Here is a 22033-nt window from a genome sequence, read left to right as displayed (position 1 = left end):
TTGTTTTTCGATAAAAAGCTGGCCTTTTTACCAATTACAGCTAATCTATTTCACTTGAAGTTACTGTTATGAGTTTACAGGGTTGTAGTGACGTATTTTACAACTAGCTAAAAGAAATTCACATGATGTAGCAGCCAAGAGAGAGATATTGTTCAATCTCAGTAGGCATTGCATAGTGGTTCAGATACAATTTTAACTCTAGCGAACCATGGAGTTTGGGGGGGTGGTGTCTTCGCAGACCCACCACCTCTATTTTCTTAGATTTTTCAACTGTTTGAAAATAATAAATTACATTGTTTCCTAGGATGTTCCCAATATTTCTTTTGTTCATAAAAACATAAATGTAATGTAATTAGGAGGCAACATGCACTTGGTGGGTATATCGGGTGCCATTTTTGAATGTGTCTCGTTCAAGACTCTCATGCCAATGACAGTGATGATTGTAATTATTATATTTAATAAACAAATACACTTCTGCAAACTAAAAAGCATTAATAAAAATTATTATGGATTTTGTGAGAGTTAGTGAATGATAAAATGTAGCCTATTTTTTGTAATTATGTTGTTATAATTAATAAATAACTGCTCATGTAATCAGCAAAGGAAGCAGTGATTGAATAATAAAAAGGTTTCTTGAATTTTAGTGATAAAAAAGTGTGGTCCTGTTAGTCGTCCCCCAGTATGTAAGTTTCTTGTACGGCACGGCGGATAAACTAGAGTTAAAACTGAACGTGTAGTCGTGATGAGCACATCTGACCATGAAATGGACTTGAAACAAATATTAATATCAAAATATTCGATGTTTCAAAACAATTAAAAATGTTTATTGTTCACAACAAATATGCAGAAGTATACCTATTACGTGAACGTGTGTATATATCCTGTTTAACAGAGCTTTCAGACTGAAGCGACATGTGGCTCTTGGAAAGCAACCCTTAGAAGTAAATGCAACCTTTCGAACCGAAGCAACATAATCTGCAAGTGTCTCTTGTCACTTGATCTGTACAGTATTTTCAGCGATCTTTCAGACCGAAGCAACTAGTGACATGTGTCACCTGGAAGCAAACCCTCAGTAATCCATTCAATCTTTTGAACCGAAGTGTGACAACAAGCTGAACATGTCACTTGCATGTTGCTTGGTCTATACTATTTTCTCAATGGCATGCATTGTGCTGCTTCAGTCTGTTGTTCTTGCATGCATGGATGAATGCTTTGCTTTATACTTAAAGAGACTGTGTCGTTTGTCATGTGTGACTTCAGTCGGAGAGGCCACACATCGTGTCATCTCGGTCTTGTTTCTGCATGTGTGGTGAATACTTGCTTATAGACTGAAAAGGGCCCCATGCCGCTTGTCACTTCAATGTTACACCTCCACTGTGATGTATTGCTTCGTTCTGAATGTTCTCTATACTTAAGGGGAGGAGGGACAATTTCCCCTAGGTCTTTCTCACTGGGACAGCTGTCGATCACTGTTGCCAACTTCGCTCTTTTGAAACCAGATCTGGCTCTTTCGTGCACTTGTTACTGTGAACTGTGGCACCCACCCTCTACCCCACCATGATGCCAACACTGGCTCCGGCCCATAAGGACCAACCTTTGCCATGAGTGTACATTTTGCACGTGATGTGATATTCATATATAGGCTGTGTCACCCACACCCCTCTTTCCTCCGTAGGTATTTTTATATAGAGAGCTGTGGCTTAAGGTGAAGATGTCAATATTATTATCCGGGAATGCTTTATTTTTGATTTCATATGAACATCATAAAATTATTGAGATGGGTAATGCCGCCAAATCTAGGCAGTGAAAACTAAGAATACATTTCCATCACTTTAAAGCTAACGGTAATAGCAGCACCCCCACCCCTCTGACACCTATTACCCTAGGAGACACTTTATGCAGCCTTCGTTAATCTAGATCCTTGAAAGTCATCCTTAGCTCTTGGTGAAATGTAGCTCTTTTGTGCACATCAGGTTTGGCAAGACTGCCAGGATGGCTGTAGGAGGCAAGGAGAAATACATTACGCTTATAGGAGAATTATTTTACTCGTTTTCTTAGAGTTATCAAACTTCCGATGGCGGAAAAAATATATGATCGGGTAAAGGATCCATTGAAGATGATATTTGCACTAGAAATAGTCGAAACTCCCATTTGTTTAGCCGTAACTTCAATTTGAAGTTGTCTCTCCATAAGGAATACATGGGATTCCGTAAGTACGTATTCATCACATTTTTCAAACATGGTATCTAGCTTAATAATCAACTATAAAAACCGCTTCCACTTGCAACATGGGGAGAAATTCATACTCTCAAATTATGCGTTGATTTTCTTTAGTAGCAGTGCCAATTCCGTCGATATTTAAATAAATGCATGCCTGGTGCGAAATTGTCCCTCCTCGCCTTAACAAGAATGTTAGTTACTCTATCAGAGATTAAGATTTAATTTAGCCTGTAAATTACAGAAAACAAATTGCAAGTACTGTCGGAAAAAATCTGCCGATTCGATAGGAGGTTCCTTTCATAATCATAATGGGCCTCTGGAGTGGCATAAAGTAATGCTGTTGCCATGTAATAAGAAAGGGGTCTGAGGTTCAACCCTCAGTGGAGGCAGAATGTTTCAGATTTCATTTTAAACTGTAGGTCCAGTCCAGATTTCTTAAATAGATTCGTTTTTGCCATTTGTGGCCAGTCTTATTTATGTCTGTTTTAGTGCCAGTGTTTTTCAACCTCTGGTCTGCAAATGTCCGTTGCACCCAGGAGTTGATGACTAATTTAAATATAATTTTATATTTGACAGCAAGTAATTGAACTATGATTATACCATAGTTGATCTGCTAATATTAATTAAGGTTGCATATTAATTTTCATATAAGCTTTAAAAATCAGATATGTATTTATGAGTGAAATTGTTGGGATCAGGACATTGATAAAAATAAATTTACTGGGCTGTGGTCTCACAAAGGTTGAGAACCACTGCAACGAACAGCCAAAATACATCACTAGTTACTCCGTGCCCAGGTTTAGTGGCCATTTAACCAAATTATACATGATGTACTGGAAAGCGAGAATACAAATATATTTTACTGAACACAAAATTTAATGTAAAGAGATTTGATACTACATTTTCAAACGGTAGAGCAGTATTTTCTTTTTTGCTGCTTGTACGTGTTCGTATATCAAATTCAAACTTTGAAAATCTTATCATATACTATTAAGTTGTATTAAAAACACACACAAACTACTCTAGTTATGTAAATATGTTTATACTACATAGATTTATTTAACAAACCTACCTAAATATGAAGATAACACACTGAAAGAACCGCCCATTCAAAAAAGACAACTTTCTTGAAAACACTGTTTATATCGAGCTACGAATTTTATATTGTAAATTGTATTTTATATTTAGAAATGAGTGTCTATTTCACAGTAGAGAGATAAGCGAAAACCATGGAACAGGAAAAGTACTGCCAACTCCTGTATTTCCATTGATTTCAGACACTTTTGTGGGAAAAAAAGCCCAACCAAAAAAGCTGCGGTCGGGGGGGGGGGGGGGGGAACTCTGGTTCACTTCCAACTCTAGTTGAATGACTGGGAGTTGGAGTTCGTTGTACTTAATAATTAAAAGATACTACGAAACGTTACGCTGCGATAGCTAAAAGTGGCAGAAAATCTGCACTAAATAACACAAATAAAGTCACTGTACTCTGTTGCATTCACAATAAAATTTGATATTTCATAAAACAGAACCATGTGGTATAAAAGGGCATGGCGACTGCAGAATAGTTGGACCTTCACAAACAGCTTACATGTGAGATTTCAAGAAAAAGTAAAGAATTATACTTGTGGTTAAGAATTTTTGTTATCACAATGACTAATTTATTTATTTTACTTCACTTTTCTGCCCCTTTGGCTAATCAGGAAGTTAGGATGACTTGGATTAGATTAGAATGGTGGTAAGATTAGGTGGATGAAGGAACAACCACAAATGTATAGGTGCGAGAACACGAGTCCTATATAAGATTATACTGGCTGACAGTCCAGATGCCAAAGCCTTGCTAGTCTGCCAAATGGAGTCCAGGATGCATTAATAGATAAAGCAAGTCTAATTCTCTTGTTTAATACAGCTTCAGTTTTCATTAAATAAATATTTATTTCCTTAATTGCTAATTTCCAACTTTAACTTAGTAGGGCTCGTATAAATAAAGATTAAGAGAAACTAAAAAGTCAATAATTTTGGTTTCGTTATTTTGGTAGACACCCTAAATTGACAATAGTCTAAATAGGTACTTATTAAGATGTTAGTCAAGTGTTTATGACTAGAAACTCCATCCTCCCTCGGGTGATAAAGAGATTCTTTATCAACAGTTCTTAGAAAATCAGTCTTCTTGACATGTTTTAGAATATTTGTTTAAAACATGTTTCTTTTAAAGAAACAAAAATGTTGCCAACCAGCTCCTGCTATACTGGAACCACAAGCAAAAAAAACTGCTCAGACCCGTGACTCCTGTGCACTGTACTCTCGCGTGGAGGGGAATGGCAGAGTGAAGCATGCTTTCTTATGGCCTGAGCTGAATGGAGGAAGGGAAAGGTGCACGGATACTTTTCTTTGTGGTCACTCTATGTGAAGTATCATACAATTCCAGGTCCTAATGTTGGGTGTGATAAGGGTGGAAATATACTGTTACCAACACTGATCTGCAATGATGCATTTTTTTAAAGCCAGTAAGTTCGAAATGCCAATTCCACATAGTAAAAGGTGCAAAGCAGCATATAGATTGCAGTCGACTGATCCATGATTGTAATTTTTTTAAGTGTATTTGTTTTTATCTTCAGGAAAAGGATGACAATCAAAATAAAAAGAAGCCCAAGACAGATATTGCTGATAATCAGTCGCAGGAAGACAAAGGCGGCAAAAAGCAGGGTGAGAACAAAATACAGACTGGCAACAAGAAATCGGTTAGTGATAAGAACACAAGTGAAGTTGAGGTAAAGGAGGAGATTGACATAAAAGAGGAAGAGATAGGAAGTCTGTCCTCTGAAGAGGAAGAAGAAGCAGATGTTGATTATGAACTTCCACCGTCACCAGAGGATGTCAGAGAGTCAATTAAACAAAAGTTTCTTGTCGATATGCCTGAAGACTTTTACAGCTTTTGGGAATATTGTGAGAGTTTAAATAAAGCCAAACCAGCAGGTAAGCATATGTATGTGTGTGTGCGCACGTTCAATACGTATGTGTGTGTGCGCACGTTCAATACCACATTTCTATCAATCAATCTTAGCTGCCATTCTTTTTATGTTTAAAATTTAGGTACACCTTGATTCAATGGAATGGAATTTGTTTACATTTGTTTATGTGAGGTATGATCAAAAACAATAATACAAAACCTGTAAATTCCAGTAGGTATTTATTAGGTGAATACAAACTGACTCGCGTAAAAGAATACTTTGTACACTATATGTCTACACAAACTCACCTCAGGTTCAGGTATGTATCCCAGGGCTTCATGATGATGTCTCGTACAAATTTGAGTCCTGTTGTTGAAGCCGAATCCTTACTTCGGTATTTTACATTTTATTTTTTTTATTTAGTATCATAGTGGCTAATCACTACAATGAGGATGAGTAATAATATGATGAAATTGATGAAGGCACACTCGCAACGAACACCCAGGCTGGGATTTGAACCCAGGACCTCTGGTGCCATAGCATGCCCTGCTAACCACACTGCCACAGAGGTCAGCCCATTACTTCATGCTGCACAGTCCCATTCTAGATGAATGGGCCGCCATCAAACGGTTCTCATTTCTTCGTGGTTCTCTGAAGAAACATTTCAGGAATGCGGTTTCACTTCATCCAACTTCTATGAGACAGTCATCATGGACCTTGTGAAACAATGGGATACATGTCTGAACTGGAGGGGAGATTATGTTGACAAGTAGTGCATAAAAATCCTTGTATGCATATAAATTTGTATTTACTTAATAAATACCTGCTGGAATTTACAGGCTTCGTTCGTATTCTTTTTTTCTGATCATGCCTCTTATTTTAACAATTTTTTTCATTTGTTGAATAAAGAGTGATTTTTGTTAGGGACCTTAATTTTTCAGTTATTTTTTTCCCCAAAATCTGTTATTTTTCCCTAAATTCATGTTTTCATTTTAGCACATTTCTCTTCCAAATATATTTAAATTGTAGGTCTCATGGTGTACACCAGTGCGTGACAGTTTGATACGTTGAAACCAATTTTTGAGAAAGTTTTTTTCCATCATTTCTACCACGACAAATACGATGTTACAGTGACAGTAGGTGACCACTTGATCTGTCAGAACCCTGTCACTTTGCTCTGCGATGCAAAGCATTCCGATATAATTTTAACCATCGTGGGAAGCACGTGGTTTCATGTAGCTGTTGGAACTATACCATGTATAACATACATTGTAGTTGAAAAGAATGTTGGCAAATATACATGCATAAATATGGTGTAATTTGTTTTTTAAACCCTAAAGAATGGTGGATTTTTACCTTATTTTTAGTTATCACTGGGCTAGGATTTTCATGACAGCATGTTTTTTTTGTAAGGGTGATGTTTACCCTAAACATATAGAAATTCATATTATGAAGAAACTAATTAAATTGAGGTGCTTTTTTAAGGGCATATTTGGCCATTTCTGTGTGATAGAGCATATTTTGATGGATTTTTGGTCATATTCAGCATATTTTCACCTTTTCAAGAAATATAGCTCATTTTTTAAGTGGATTCATTCTTACTTCCATGTTCACTCAAGGTTTTTTTTTTTTTACTGCAGCAAAATATCTCTCATTTTTATTTGAAAAGTTACAGAAAGTATTCATTGTGCATTGCAACGCAGGCCCATAAAGTGAACTAAAAATAGTACGTATGTGAAAATATCTCCGCATTTAGATATTCCTGTTTGAAACAGTCCAGTTATCAGTGCATATTTTTCAAAATTATAGTGCATATTTTGTACAATTGTAGTTCATAAAATTCCTAGCCCTAGTTATCACAGTTGAAACTTGTGATATAGGCCAAAATTTGCATTTTATGCTAAATTCACGTTATTTTGAGATTTCAAATGTGTTCAGAACATGTTACTGCACAACTCTTCTTTTCAGCAGTTAACATTTCTCGGTGTTATCGAGAATCAAGGTCCCTAGTTTTTGCAATATACTGTTGTGACATGTACCATAAGGTTTTATTTTTAATCGCTAATAAAAATATTGTTATATCCTTTTTTAGAGGCACTGAAAGACTTAGACTTGTACCTGGTTGGTCCATTTGATGTTCTCTCAGGGGCCTTGAAGAATGTGAAAAACAGAAAGCTCTCTGCGTATCTTCGCCACTGGAGGTACTACTATGATCCCCCTGAATTTCAGGTATGCTTTAGAGCATATTTATAGTAACAATATTTCGGTTAGAAAACAAAGCACATTTTGGGATCCAAAACTTTATGGAAAATGCCATTTCTGTGTTAAAATGGTGAATAAGGTACCAAATTTGATTTTAAAAATTATACTTATTACACAATAAAGAAAACATTTTCTTTCCAATAGCCCTTTTTGTGTAGTTAACAAAGTATTAAGTTTATACCTGTGTAAAGGAGTCCCAATTTTACTTCTCAAATATTTATAAATTGCAATAGAATTAATCCATTTTCTATGATTTGCGTGGTCTCCCCGATGGCGTAGTGGTAACGTTGTTGCCTTGTAATCAAGGTGTCCCGGTGGAGGCACATAGCACAGTGGTTTGGATCCCAGTTTAAACTGTAGGTCCAGTCCCGGTAGCCTTTCTGTGCATAAAATGGACTGAAAAAAGCAACAATTCAATCTATGAGTTGCATAACTTGCAGGATAATTTAGACTTAAAGAAAGTGTCGTATCAGTAAATGAACTCTAAATTTAGTGTTTTAAGATTTTAATTCGCATCATGCAGTGCATTTTGAATCATGTTTAAACAAAACATGATAGGATAATGCACTTCACACCTTTCAAAAACTTGAAATGATTAATAATCCAGTCTGTTATTTCATGTTTCCATCAAAAACTCTGCGTTGCCTTGTAATCAAGGGGTCCCGGGTTCGATACCCGGTGGAGGCTCATAGTGGTTTGGATCCCACTTTAAACTGTAGGTCCAGTCCCGATTAGCCTTACTGTGCATTACGTGGACTTAAAACACCAATTCAATCATTCAGTTAAAACAATCAAAAACTAAATATGCATGCCTCTAGGTATGCTACACAATGGATGTAATATGCTTAGAACATGCTTGCAGTAATTTTCAAAAAATCTGAAATAATATACCACCATTTCTCAAAAGGTCTAAAGTCCGTGAGATAAAATTTAATACAGTATGACCATCTGTGTTTCATGCCATATGCAAGACATCACTGGGAATTTAACTTCATGTTTCCAATAGCAAAAGTTCATCAATAGATGTAACTAACTAACTAACTAACTCCCTAGCCTTCTTAAACCCGAAGGTTCATGGCTGCAGCAACACAGGCCTTCCATCTTTCCCTATCTTGAGCAAGTTCTATATACTCTTTTCCATCCCTACCAATTTCCCTTAGGTCCATCTCAACGTTGTCCCTCCATCTTCGTCTTGGCCTTCCTACAGGTCTCTTACCATCAGGTTTTCCAACAAGAATCCTGTAAACTCCTCTTTCCTCTCCCATTCGTGCCACATTGCCTGCCCACCTAAGTCTTCTTGATTTAATTATTCTAATAATATCTGGACATGAATACAAATTATGTAGTTCTAAATTATGTAACCTTCTCCACTCACCTGTCTCCTCATCCCTTTTAGGTCCAAAGATTTTCCTAAGTATCTTATTTTCAAATACTCTCAATTTGTGTTCCTCTTTCAATGTAAGGGACCAAGTTTCACATCCATATAATACTACAGGCAAAATTACTGTTTTGTATATTTTAACTTTTAGTTTCTTACATATTAAACGAGAAGACAAAAGTTTATGAAGAGAGAAGTAACATGCATTTCCTGAATTAAGCCTACTTTTATTTCCTCTTTAATATAATTTTCATTTGTTAGTATTTGAATTTGGAAACTGGTTCAAACGATTAATTAGTAATTAGATTTTGATTATTACCTAACACTTGGTTTCGGCTGTAAGCATATATTTCGTTTTCTCTTTGTTAACTTCCAAACCTATCTCTTTAGCAGTTTTGAAAAATATTTTAGCATTATTCTTAATTGTATTCACATCATCCCCCAGTAAGTCTACATCATCTGCATATGCTAACAACTGAGTCACTCCATTTAATTTTAGTCCTTCTTTAGTTTCTTTTACCTTCCTAACAGCATATTCTAAGGCAAAATTAAAGAGCAATGGAGATAATGCATCTCCTTGTTTTAACCCATCATGAATTGTAAATTTGTCAGACACATTAATACCCACACGAATTTTACTTTCTGTTTCACAGGTGCATATTTTTATCATACTAACAAGCTTCTTAGGTATTCCAAACTCTACTAATATATTATATAATTTATCTCTTTTGACCGAATCATATGCTTTTTTGAAATCAATGAATAGCTGATGGACATTTTGATTATATTCCCACTTTTTTCAAGTGTCTGTCTGATGTGAAAAATTTGATCTGTAGTTGATCTGTTACCTCTAAATCCACATTGATAATCACCTATAATTTCATTAGCATATGGTGTTAGTCTTGTTAAAAGAATGTTAGACAATATTTTGTATGTTGTTGAGAATAGAGAAATTCCACGGTAATTATTGCAATTCATTTTATCACCTTTTTTAAACACAGGAACAATTATGGATTCTTTCCACTGTTGAGGGATTTCTTCTTTATTCCATATTAAACAAATTAATTTATGAATTTGACATATTAATGAATTTCCACCATATTTAATTAACTCAGCTGGTATTAAATCAATGCCAGGTGCTTTGTTATTCTTTAGCCTTTTAATAGCATCTTTAACTTCAGTCAAGTTAGGTTCTGGAACTAAAGGTTCCGCTGTGTGTACTTCATTTACTTCTGATTTATCTCCTAGATGGACATTTAAAAGGTCATTAAAGTAGTTCTTCCATCTATTTAGAATATTGCTTGGGTCAGCTAGAAAATCACCATCTTTATCTTTTATCAAGTTTACTTTAGGTTGCCACCCCTTTCTAAATTCATTTAGACCTTTATATAAATCTGATATTTTTATTTTTGCTGTTTGTTTCAATTTCGTTAATTTTGCTTTTCAAGTAATATCTTTTTTTACTTCTAAACGTGCAGTTAACTTCTCCCTTTATTCTATTATAATTGTTTAGATTTGTATCATCAGAGTTATTTAACCACCTAAGTCTAGCCTGATTTCTTATTTCTATTAGATTATGACATTCATTATCAAACCATGGCTTACTTTTTCTCGGTTTATTGTATCCTATACTTTCTGTAGCTGCTGATTCTATTGCATTATGTATGTGCTCCCAATTCTTATTTACGTCTGTTTCATTTATATTTTCATCATCATTTAAAATCCTGCAAAACATCAAATCTATTTGACAATTTAATTTCTTTCATCAGTAAACTTTCCTGTATCAAATTTTATAACTTTTAGATTTTGTTGCTTATGATTTATCACTGAGAGTCTTTCTCTTAATTTAGCAATTACTAAATAATGGTCACTGGCACAGTCAGCACCTCTATGTGTACGAACGTCAATTATACTAGTATGCCTTCTCTTATCAATGAGAATATGATCTATCTGATTATGAGTTTTACCATCTGGAGAAGACCAGGTATTTTTATGGATATCTTTATGTTTAAAAGTGGTACTTTTCACAATTAAATTCTTTGAGGTTGCAAAAGTAATCAATCTTATACCATTATCATTACTTAATTCATGAAGACTTTCTTTACCAATCGTTGGTTTAAATGTCTCTTCTTTGCCAATCTGTGCGTAACAGTCACCTAACAGAATTTTCATATCATACTGAGAAAATTTATCAAAGACCTGTCCTAACTCTGTATAAAAATCATCTTTAGTATTATCATCTTTATCTTCCGTTGGCATGTATGTTTATTAAAATAATTTTACACCACCTACCCTATAAAACTGCATATGACATCCTATCATTAATAAATTCTACTGTTTTAAGAGCCGATATAATTCTATTATTTATGAAAAAGCCTGTTCCAAACTTATGATTTTCAGTACCACCATAGAAAAAAGTATAATTTTTAGTTTTACAATTCCCTTCTCCTGGCTACCTAACTTCCTGGACAGCTACTACATCTAATTTATACTTAACTATCTCATTAACTGTACACTGAAATGCCCCAGGCCGGTAAAGGCTCAGAACATTCCAGGTGCCTAATTTAATATCCTTATTCCTAACGTAGATCTTATCCTTAGTCCAGGGACCTCCCAAAGTAGTCCCCACCCGGAGATCCGAAAGGGGGACTATTTTCCCTCCGGAATATTTTATCAATAGATGTAGAGTACTTATATTTTCGGTTCTATCAAAAGGAATGAAATACAGTTGCTCAACAAAGATCTTATCTCATGTTTTCACATCATCCTTATTAAGTTTAAGTCTGGTGATAATAACTTAGTTATCCATTTTTCTTTTTTATATTTATACCTTGTGATAGTGGTTTGGTAAACATATAAATGTTCGAAGTGAGCTTTCATGATGTAATCTTGGTTTCTTTTACAGGAAACATTAATATACTACGTTTACTCAACTTTCACTGATAGAATTTCTTTAACTCTCCCTCATACTATGTTTTTCTTATAGATTGAAAATAATACAATACTGTTATTTTAAGTGATTTTTTTTCCTGGTTTCCCAGGCCTTTCTCAAGCTTAAACCAACAAGATAAACACACAGGGTTCGAAAAATACAGGGTGCCTGAAAACTTACACCTGACAGTTTAATTGTTTTATTATTTTGAGTTTCTTATGGAATTTTTTCCATCTTTTTTCATAACGAGTACAGTATGTGTTTTTTAATGTTGATGTGTTTTCTGTATCACATGTATCATTAAATCAGAATAATAAACACTCCAGTATAACTTTTTTCCATTGTTGCTAGCTGAATTTTAAAATCTACCCTCACACCCCCTATACGCCTTCATGGCGTGGTGCTATGCACAGGGGAACACTTTACCTTTTTTTTTTACCTTTTTGCCAGTTGAGCCTTCTTCACGAAGGCCACTCTGGTGCAAAAGAAACGTGCAGGCAGTGGGGATGAAATTTTTAAGGAGTATATTGGGGAAGACCAGAAGGGATAGAATAAGGAATGAGGAGATAGTGGGTGTGGTGAAGCTTCAGGACAGGATAGATCAGGCACAGATGAGATGGTTCGGACACATGAAGAGGATGGATGCAAAAAGACTACCAGTAGGAGCTTACAATGCACAAGGAGTGGGAATAAGGCCAAAGGGGAGACCAAGATGTAGGTGGAAAGAGCAGATAGCGGAGAGTGTTAGGAGAAGAGGACAAGTTTGGAAACCGTGGAAAGGGAGGAGTGGTGGAAGACAGGAAAAAATGGAGAAGCTTGACTTCTATGCCAACCCAGCCAGAGGCAGGAAATTGCAAACGATGATGATGACGACTCCAGTGCAAGAATTAATTACTTTTAATCCAATCTTGTGTTCATTAATAAATTATATGTTTAAGATCACATTTTGTAGCTTATCTTCGTTGGGCTTTCTTAGCCCATATTTGAAACAAATAATAGCTCCTGAGAAGATGCGCCCCAATTATTTTTAGTTTTTGTTTAACCCATGCACACACACACACACAAAATACACAACCTTACATGGCTGGTCAATCTACACTTCTCTCTGAGAAGCTAAAACTGAAGTATTGCCAACAGCATCCAAGTGACTCCTCACCACAGGGATGTGGGAAACCAGTAGAGTAATGCCTTTTACCTTGTAATATTTTGTTACTATTTTCTAATTTCAAAATGTGATTGTGATGTTTGTTTTCTTTTCCAGACTGTTATCAGAGGGGGAGTAGACTCAAAAGGTTTCCACATGGGATATTTCAGGGACGACCCAAAGGAGTCTCCTGTCTTTGTTGCAAGTAGCAGCTTTGCTACCGGCTGCAAGCTAACTCCACTGGCAGAGAATCTGTTTGGTGCCGTTTAGTAAGTTTTCATGCATTCTCTCTGTATATATAATCAAAACTAACTGAACTGTATCAGTGTCGGTTGAATTTTCTTTACTAACACTGGGCGGGCATTTTTATCATTTATAGGATCCACAACACTTGCTGAGTCCAATTAGTATATAAGTGCCTCCCCGATAGTGCAGTGGTAGCGTCATTGCCTTGTAATGAAGGGGTCCTGGGTACGATACCCAGTAGAGGCTCATCATGGTTTGGATCCCACTTTAAACTGTAGGTCCAGTCCAAATTAGCCTTTCTGTGCATAAAGTGGCCTTAAAACACCAAATCAATCTAATTAGTGTATAATCGATGCTCCACTGTTATAATTTGCAAAATATAATGACTGTATTGTGATAAACAAAATGTAAATAAGTAATTTATTGAACTTCCTGGGACAATAGTCTGTATAATTTTTGGTGTGCATTAACTAGTCACTTACTTTGTAAGATGTACTCATGAATATTTAATGTAAAATATTAGGGATGGGACCGATTAATCGGTACTCTATCGGTATCGGCCGATATGGGCATATCGGTGTATCGTTTTATCGGTAAAATTACCGATTATTTTACCGATCCGATATATCGATAAATATCTGATAGTTTAGTGCAAAATTCTGCCATTTTTGTTGTAATTATTATGGATAATCTCCATGCCCTACTTTTTTAAAAAGTAAATTTCTAAATATGCAATTTCTCTTGCACTGCAGTCACTTTGAAACACACATTTTTAAGGAGGTCAATGAACCTTTCAGGTTCTTCCAGGACCATTTCTAAATTTATATCGGATCGGTAGAATATCGGTTATCGGTATTGGTAAATTTTATATCGGTACTTTATAGGTATCGGCAAAAATTTCATATCGTCCCATCCCTATAAAATATTAATAGCAATTTATATTTATTATTGGAATATTTATTAGCCTTGAATTTTTGGAAATTTCACCCTGAAAGCCTGGAATTATCCTTGAATTTTAAATAGGTCATTGAGTAACCAACGTGAATCAACATTCATCTGTCAGGATGTCTGCAATTTCATAAAAACAAAATTCCCTGATTTTTGCAGGATTTCCAGGCCAAGTCTAGGGAAGTTAGCTTTAGAAAACTTTAGAATCGTACTAAACCCAGTTTTATAAAAGATCTTCACATGTAATGGTAACAACAACAACAACAACAAGGGAAACTCAACACTAATTAGCTCTTGGGTAGGAGGGGGGGGGGAAACATGCAGTCTGCATATGATTCTACGATCCTGGATATAACTACCCTGTTCCCGGGAACCTTGAAAAATTGAAGGAAATTGGCCGAAAAATAGGTTTTTTGCACTCATTTTGTTAGCTCTCATTGGCCGAAATATACGATTTTTGCACTCATTCCCTTCATGAGTGCTTTACCCCTTGCAATATGGTCTGATCTAAAAATAGACACCACATCACACTTGAGTGATATCCAATAGCACTTGACCTCTGCTCTCCACTCCCCCTGCCAAGTGTGCCAATGTTACCCTGCACCCGACGGCCACTACCCAACGTGCTAGGCTTTTTTTTTTCCATTGTGATTTCGCTTGCTCTTGGATATGCGAGAAGAGACGATCAACCTTGACTTGTTTTCTTGTTCTAAGACCTGCTGACAACTTGTGAAAGGGGGGGGAGGGAAAGCAGCCCGACATGACAGCTGGACTTGCATTCTTTGTCAATGTGTATAGCAGGTCAAGCTCTTTCACTGATAAATACACTACCTTGAGAAATGACAGATAACATAGCAGGAATGTTCCAAAATACAGACGCGTGGCACCTTCAATTCTTGCCCATCTGTCCAGCTCTGACCTATAGTTCCGCAGGTTCCCGTGAGTGAACAACTCTTGGCCTTGTAGGCGACAACTTCCGGTAACCACTTTCATTCAAAACGTGTTCTTTGTTCCCTGTAACACTTCATAAAAAAAGCAAAGAGAGATAATCAAAGATCCTCAGTCTGCTTAATGTGTTGTCATCCAGGTTTCCGCAAAAGTTTACTTCAATCTTACATGCATCATAACTCCAGTTTCCCTAACTGTGCCGGTCAGAATATTTGCCAAAAAAAGTGTTCCCTTGGCTGAGTGACTTCTCCCTTTTTTCCTGTCAGCAAACATTTTTTTTGTGGGGGGAGGCCGATGGAGATTATTTCAGCCACGATTTTCTTGCTTGTGTGTGCACATGAGCTGATTACAGGCAAGGGTGGAAGTGGACCCTTCTTCCTTTCCTTTGACATCTAAAATGGGACAACCAGTTCTGGATACATTCTTGAAAACAAACAAAGACCATAGGACAAGTAAAAATGGAAAATGTAACCTTCCCTTCCCTGCAAATTCAGGTTTTTTTTTTTGGTTTTTTTTTAATGCTGTCATCTGCATAGGAAATATTTCCCGTATTATTGCCTGCTGCATGGTAAAACGTAAAGCAAGGCTAATTTCTTTCTTATTCACATTGCTGATAAGTTCAGTCTTCAACAGTTGCGTTATCTTTAAAATACCAAGGATTTTATCTTCGGCCACCTGTTGCTCGAACTTTCAGCCAGTCTTCTTGTTTTTATGCTGCAGCTTGTGCCAGTGTTTCGTCTAGGGTCTTCAAAACTGTCCCTTATTGATAACAGCAAAGGTTCATCCAGCCCCCCTCCCCTCTCCTCCAAGGAAAAAGTCATAGTTTTGAATCTTGCAAAGTTGTTTTGATTTGAAGATAACTAAATTCGATCTCCAGAAAGAAAAACATGAGTTAAAACAACTTCATGTTCTGGGCCATCTGATAAGCAAAACTGTAAATTTTATTTTGAATCTGACACAAGAATGAACTTCCTGAACACTCAGATCAGTGTTGGAAGGAAACACACACAAGATACCATTCATGTGAAGAAAAAAAAAATCTCAACATAGGAATGGGTGGAGACCGATTAAAAACAAATATTACTCAAAGGGAAAACGTTTGGAGGAGCTGATGTTTGACATCGAGAATACTCCTAAATCCAACATTAAATCGTGGATTAACGTGAGAGTAAATAACAATTTCCCATTTTGGTATGTGAAAATGCATTGGTTTCAAGATGCTTATTTTGATTTCATTTTATGGTGATGGGCCAATCAGGACAGTTTAAGTGAAATGCAATTAAAAACCCCGAATGATTGTTGTGTGCGATGCTGTTTAATGTGTCCTAGAATACGCATTGGGTGCAAACAGATTGCAAGTTGTGTGTTTTTTTTTTCAGGCAAAATTACAATGCAAGTCGAGGAAGAGTTTGGACTGCTCACTGGAATGTGGGAGGGGGATGGTATGAAGTTGGTTGAAGCAAAGAAAACGTGAATTTCTTTATGATGTATTTTACACAACCGAATGAGAACGAAATTTGCAGCCCCACTTTTTTTCTTTTTTTTATCTCTGTGGAAAGGTTGTGTTGTGTCTCCCGAGAGGTCTTATCTTACCAGTTAATCTTGTAACTGACTGTGCTCTAGTAGACCCGTATAATATCCAACATTCAGTCAACTACAGTGCCAAGGGTCCCTGGTCTGAATACCAGCCTGGGCATGGTTGTTCTTTGTATCCCTTCATCAGTTTCATCATTTCATCACTCATCCTTATCTTTGCAATTATTCAAAAGTCTTAGAAAACCAAAGTAAAATAAACCAAATCAATCAATATAAAATGTCTAGCCTAGGGATCTGCTGAAACTGATCCCTGATGTATGAATATCGGCAAAAATCCGATATTTAAACCGATGATACTAGAGTTTTACCTTATAATAAGTTTTATATTTTAATTTTGTAAGATTTATTGAAAATTAGGTTATGCATCTTCTTCACTGTGGAGTTCTTGTGATAACATTATTGTAAAATCTTACAGAAGGTTGATCCGTCTATGTGTGTCCGATTTTGACATCCCACCTACTTTAGGAAAAACCACGGGACCACCAGCGGTTGCCCTCGATGTGAGCACCATGGGTTCTGGCAATAACCCTGCACGGTAACTTCCATTGTAGGAGGCTCCGTTGAAGTACGGGAACGGGAATCTTGAGCCGCTCCTCCTGGCAGGCAGGGGCCACGGACAGTGGTGACACGACGAGATGCAAGTGTTCTTTTCAATAGGCCAAAAAATCAAAAATCCATGGGACTGGCATCAGGTGACTTCACCGGTATGTCCTGGAAGGGAATAGCCTGGATGCCGCTGTCTGCCGCCATTTGTTGCAGAAATCTCTGTGTAGAACGAGATGTATGTGATGAGGCCTTATCCATATGCACATGGACCTGATTTATTGCATTTCCATACAAACGGGGCAGATCGTCTGTATAAATTGGTGTGAGGATATGTTGATGATAAAATGAGGAGTTGATTTTGCAGTGTTTAGGCACCTGCTGAATCGTTAACTTGCCTTCATAGCAGTATCCCACGACAACCAGAAATCCCTTCATGAAACTTGCTTTGCACTGACGGATGAAGTCAGAACGGGTGTTTGCATCTTGTGGTGTACGTTACAGCTCGAATTTTGCCACAATCGGATAGTTAAATCCATGCTTCATCGAGTGTGGCAACAAACTTCCACTTTTTCCCGTATAGATGGCGTTCGTAGAGGCGCCTGGAGTGAGTCTTTGTCTCCCTCCGATGGGCCGCAGTGAGGAAGTGTCCATGACTTTTAAACACCATCCGGAGCTTTAATTTGTCACGTAGGTTGCTGTTCACAGTTGACTGTGCCACGTGCACTCATCTTGCCATCACACGTTGCATAGGAGGGTTTTCCTGTAGGGCCATTTGGTGCAACTTCCGAGCTACAGGTGGAGTCACCAAAGTACACGTTTGCTTTCTACTCCCCTTTGTGGGTAAACGAAGTGCTGGAATGTCGTGGTGTTTATGTCGATTAATGATGTTATTGATGGTCGTTAACCCCAATGCACATCCATTTTCCCCTCACTGTTTTTGAATCTGTGTCACGGAAAACTTGGCATGGAAAAGTGCTACGACATATTGAAAAATGAAGTTGTCTTCGTGCAGCCTCGGAAATAACCATTTTTGTAACATAGAGAGATACTGCTGACCGTTAACCGTGTTTCCATCAAAGAAGAATGGGCCGTAAACATGATCGGGATATCGCGCAAAACACATTCACTTTGGGCAAATCTTGTACATGTTCAATGAATGCATGTGGGTTCTGTAGGCCCCAAATGCGAACATTATGTTTGTTTACCTGACCACTGACATGAAACGCAGCTTCATCACTAAACACGATGCGTTGTGCGAAAGTGTTGTCATTGTCAATAGCATCAAGAATCTCGTTACAAAATGCCACACGTTTGCGTTTGTCATCAGGACGCAGAGCTTGTAACAGCTGTACCTTGTACAGCTTCATAACCAGCCGACGTCTCAAAACACGCCAAATTGTTGTTGTAGGAAGTTGTAACTCCCGACTGGCACGACGAGTTGATTTTGAAGGGCTACGTTGGAAAGCACTTTGAATTCGTGCAACATTTTCTTCAGGAACACGAGGGCGGCCAGGACTCTTTCCTTTACATACACATCCTGTATCTACAAACTGTCGATACCATCTGCGAATGTTCCACCCATTCGGAGGATCAATTTGGTACCTCAACCTGAAACGTCTTTGCACTGTAATCACGGAATTGCACTTCGCAAACTCGAGAACACAAAATGATTTCTGCTGTGGAGTAGCCATTTCAAACAACTGACGGTTACCAAGCAAAACAGAACACAACTGACATCTAGCGGCTATTATATAAACTAGACTATGTATTCGTTTCTCTAATAGCCGAGCCGGGGCGCAGCGATCGATAGTTTGGACAAAATAATACTTTGTAATACATATATTCTTTTTGAAACATGCTGTATTGTAGTTTTTTTTCCTACCATTTACTGCATGCAAATAAAAGCCTAAAAAAAATTAAGGTACATTATCCATTTAAATGTCTGTGTGAGGTTTTGTTTGATAGCAGTGCCACAGCAATTCTGAACCTCCAAACTCGGATGTGACACAAAAATATTACACTGTAGAAGTCAAATTACTTCAAATTTCTTTAACTTAACTCAAAGTTGAAAGAACGCAATATAAAGAAAGAAAAGTACAAAATATTGTGTCAGCTCAGGTCTATTAGTCTGTTATTGTTTCACATTCATGAGTGCTCTTGAGTGTCAAGATGAAACTCTTTCCTTTCAGTGATTACATAAATACTCGGATTAAGACTGTGGACCCGTTCCTTAAAATGAGAGTGCAGAAAGTACAAGGCAGTATAATTTCGTGGACCAAGAAGAAGAAATTCACCTTGGACGTTGTCACCCCCAACATGGAGGAGAGGAGCAAGAAAATTGTCACTAACACATTTCATGGAATTGGGATAGTGGTGCCATATGACAGGAAGACTGAAGTTGGATACAGAGAACTCTCGGAATCAGATAGTGAGTGTTGTTTTGTTTCTTCGTGAGTGTGCATTTCCTGTGGGGGAGAGCTTTTAGCCATCTTTCACATGAGCATAATACACAATTGTATGCCATATATCTTACTGTTTCCTCCTCCTCTCAATTGTGTGTGTAATGTCATTGCCTTGTAATCAAGGGGTCCTGGGTTTGATACCTGGTGCAGGCACATAGTGGTTCACATCCCACTTTAAACTGTAGGTCCAGTCCCGATTAGCCTGTCTGTCCATAAAGTGGGCTGAAAACAAATATTCAAAGCTCAATTGTGTGTGACCTTGGAGCTTATTTTTCTCAGTAGGGTGTTATGAGCACACAGAAAGATCCCATATGTAGAAATGTTAGCAAAAAATGCAAACTCGACCAAAACTCGAATCCAGGTATACTGTGGCCAGGGTTGGCATTTTTTTTTAAAGAAACTAGGCAGTTTTTTTTGTTTTAAACTGTGTTTTAAACAAGTACCGAAAAAATGTTTGAAACAAATAATACGTTTAAAACATAATGCCAAGAAGACTAATTTTCTAAGAATAATGATTAATAAGGAGCCCGTTAATCATCCAAGGATGGACTGTGTTCCTATTATAAAGTAACGCTTGACTAACTTCTTGAAATACACTTTTATGTTGTCTTAAATCTCACGTGTACGCTGTTGGAGAAGCTTCAACTAATCCAGTTATAGGCCCCAGTAAGTCCCATGTCATAGCTACTCTTCTTTCATTTTTTAATATGATATTTTATCATGAATGCAACGGAATATTGACATTAACAACAATGTGCACATTTTGCAGTATGTTAAGTGAGGAACATGAAGGTTTCATCCATGTAGTATTAAATTTTAAAAATATTTTAAACACCTGTGAAGAAAATGGCCAAGTGTTTTAAACGTGACCCACAGGTATTCATCATGATATGTTTCTTTGTTAATTCAATATACATTTCAAGCCACTGAACAGATTTCTATGCACAATAGATAGAATGACACCTGTTGAAAGAAATGACATAGTTACAAAACATGCAAATAATCGCAAATATCAAAATGTGTTTTAAACATGTCAACCCTGACTGTGGCAGTGGTACTGCTAAGTCAGAGTCCTGGCAGAGCCTGCATTTTTCGCTAAAATTTCTGCATAGTGCAGTGGATTTTACCTTTTTCAGGGGACCAAGGTGAAATAACTTAAAATGCAAGAAAATGTATCGCGGTAAATTTTATAGCATTTTGGTCTCTTGAGACCACGAAGATTCAATGTGTAATGTCGGAGAAGAAATCTTGGTTCCACTGTACATCTAAGGTCTGTGCAAAATCTTAATTATTTACAACTTTATGCTGGGAGAAACTAGGCACTCTTGACATCATCAGTTTTTCACTGCCAACAGATCCAGCACAGTAGCACTGGCAGAGACATTTTTCCGTATTCTTACAGTATTTTTTTTTACATGACATTTTACATCTTTTGTATGCATGATTAATTTAGTGTTTGTGTGTGCAAGTTATTTGTCGCAATCTGTAAATGAGCATAAATGCCCAAAACTGCAGTTTATTTGCAAAAGTAAATTCCATTGCAGTCACCTATTACATATGCACGTATTGATTAATGAGTTCAGCGTTCCATGTTCTACAATATCTGATCCATAGATATTTTATCATGAGGTTTTATATGTTGATGCACATGTTTTTGGTAAATAAGAAGAAAATTTCGGCATTTTTTTGTTCAAAAGCAGCAAAGAAAATAAAAGTTCGGTGTTATAGCAGTGAAAAATCTGATCAAAACTGTATATAAAACAACATTTTGGTTTTTACATTGTGAATTAAATATAACCCTAAATTTAATTTAAAAACTATTGTTTTCATATTACTTCTAATGTTGGTTTTTTTTTTTGGTTTAAAATGGCTTCTGCTGTACTGGAAATTTCAATAAATAAATAAATTACACAAAATAAACTTATCCCTTCTATTCATGGTGGTTGCGGTAAACGCGGTTTAAAATTACTTACGTGAAATTTAAAAGATTTCGTAATTCCGCGTTGCATAATTTAATGGTTCAATCCTATTAATTTCGAAGATCCACTGTCTTCATTCACAAAAGGGTACGGCGTTTGAAGCGGAGATGGTACCGCGTCAGTACATTGTTTGTTCCCGGGCGGCGGTGGTTGCGATTTTTCCCGTTCGGCAGCACTGGCGCGCGCATCTTGGTTTGCGTCGTCTGCTTCCTGTTGTCCGGTGGCGTTGCCAGTTGGGGGTTGGGGGGCTGGGCCGTGTTGCTCGGTAATGTGCCGTTCCTCTTCCCCGCGCAGCTGGAGGGGGGTCGAGTATGTGTATAGCATCTTTTCTTTTTCAGGTCGGGGATCACACCCAACTTGGCACCCTGTCCTCAGAAAGATCCCCGACCTGAAAAAGAAAAGATGCTATACACATACTCGACCC

General features: G+C 37.1%; 1 protein-coding gene across 2 annotated transcripts in view; it reads left to right on the top strand.

The window, feature by feature from the left end:
- Positions 1–22033, top strand: part of Hpf1 (Histone PARylation factor 1) — a 42617-nt gene that overhangs the window by 13876 nt on the left and 6708 nt on the right. For both annotated transcript variants that reach the window (XM_083129594.1, XM_083129593.1), the window contains exons 2-5: positions 4836–5193; positions 7261–7397; positions 13002–13153; positions 19358–19596. In XM_083129594.1, the coding sequence (XP_082985720.1) occupies positions 4836–5193; positions 7261–7397; positions 13002–13153; positions 19358–19596 (886 nt within the window). The remainder of the gene's footprint in view (positions 1–4835; positions 5194–7260; positions 7398–13001; positions 13154–19357; positions 19597–22033) is intronic.

The sequence above is a fragment of the Lepisma saccharinum genome, chromosome 10 (genome assembly GCF_977018435.1).
Source record: "Lepisma saccharinum chromosome 10, izLepSacc3.1, whole genome shotgun sequence".
In the NCBI taxonomy this organism is placed as follows: Eukaryota; Metazoa; Arthropoda; class Insecta; order Zygentoma; family Lepismatidae; genus Lepisma; species Lepisma saccharinum.
The sequence above is the reverse complement of the archived record's forward strand: the minus strand, read 5'-3'. Positions and strand labels throughout refer to the sequence as shown.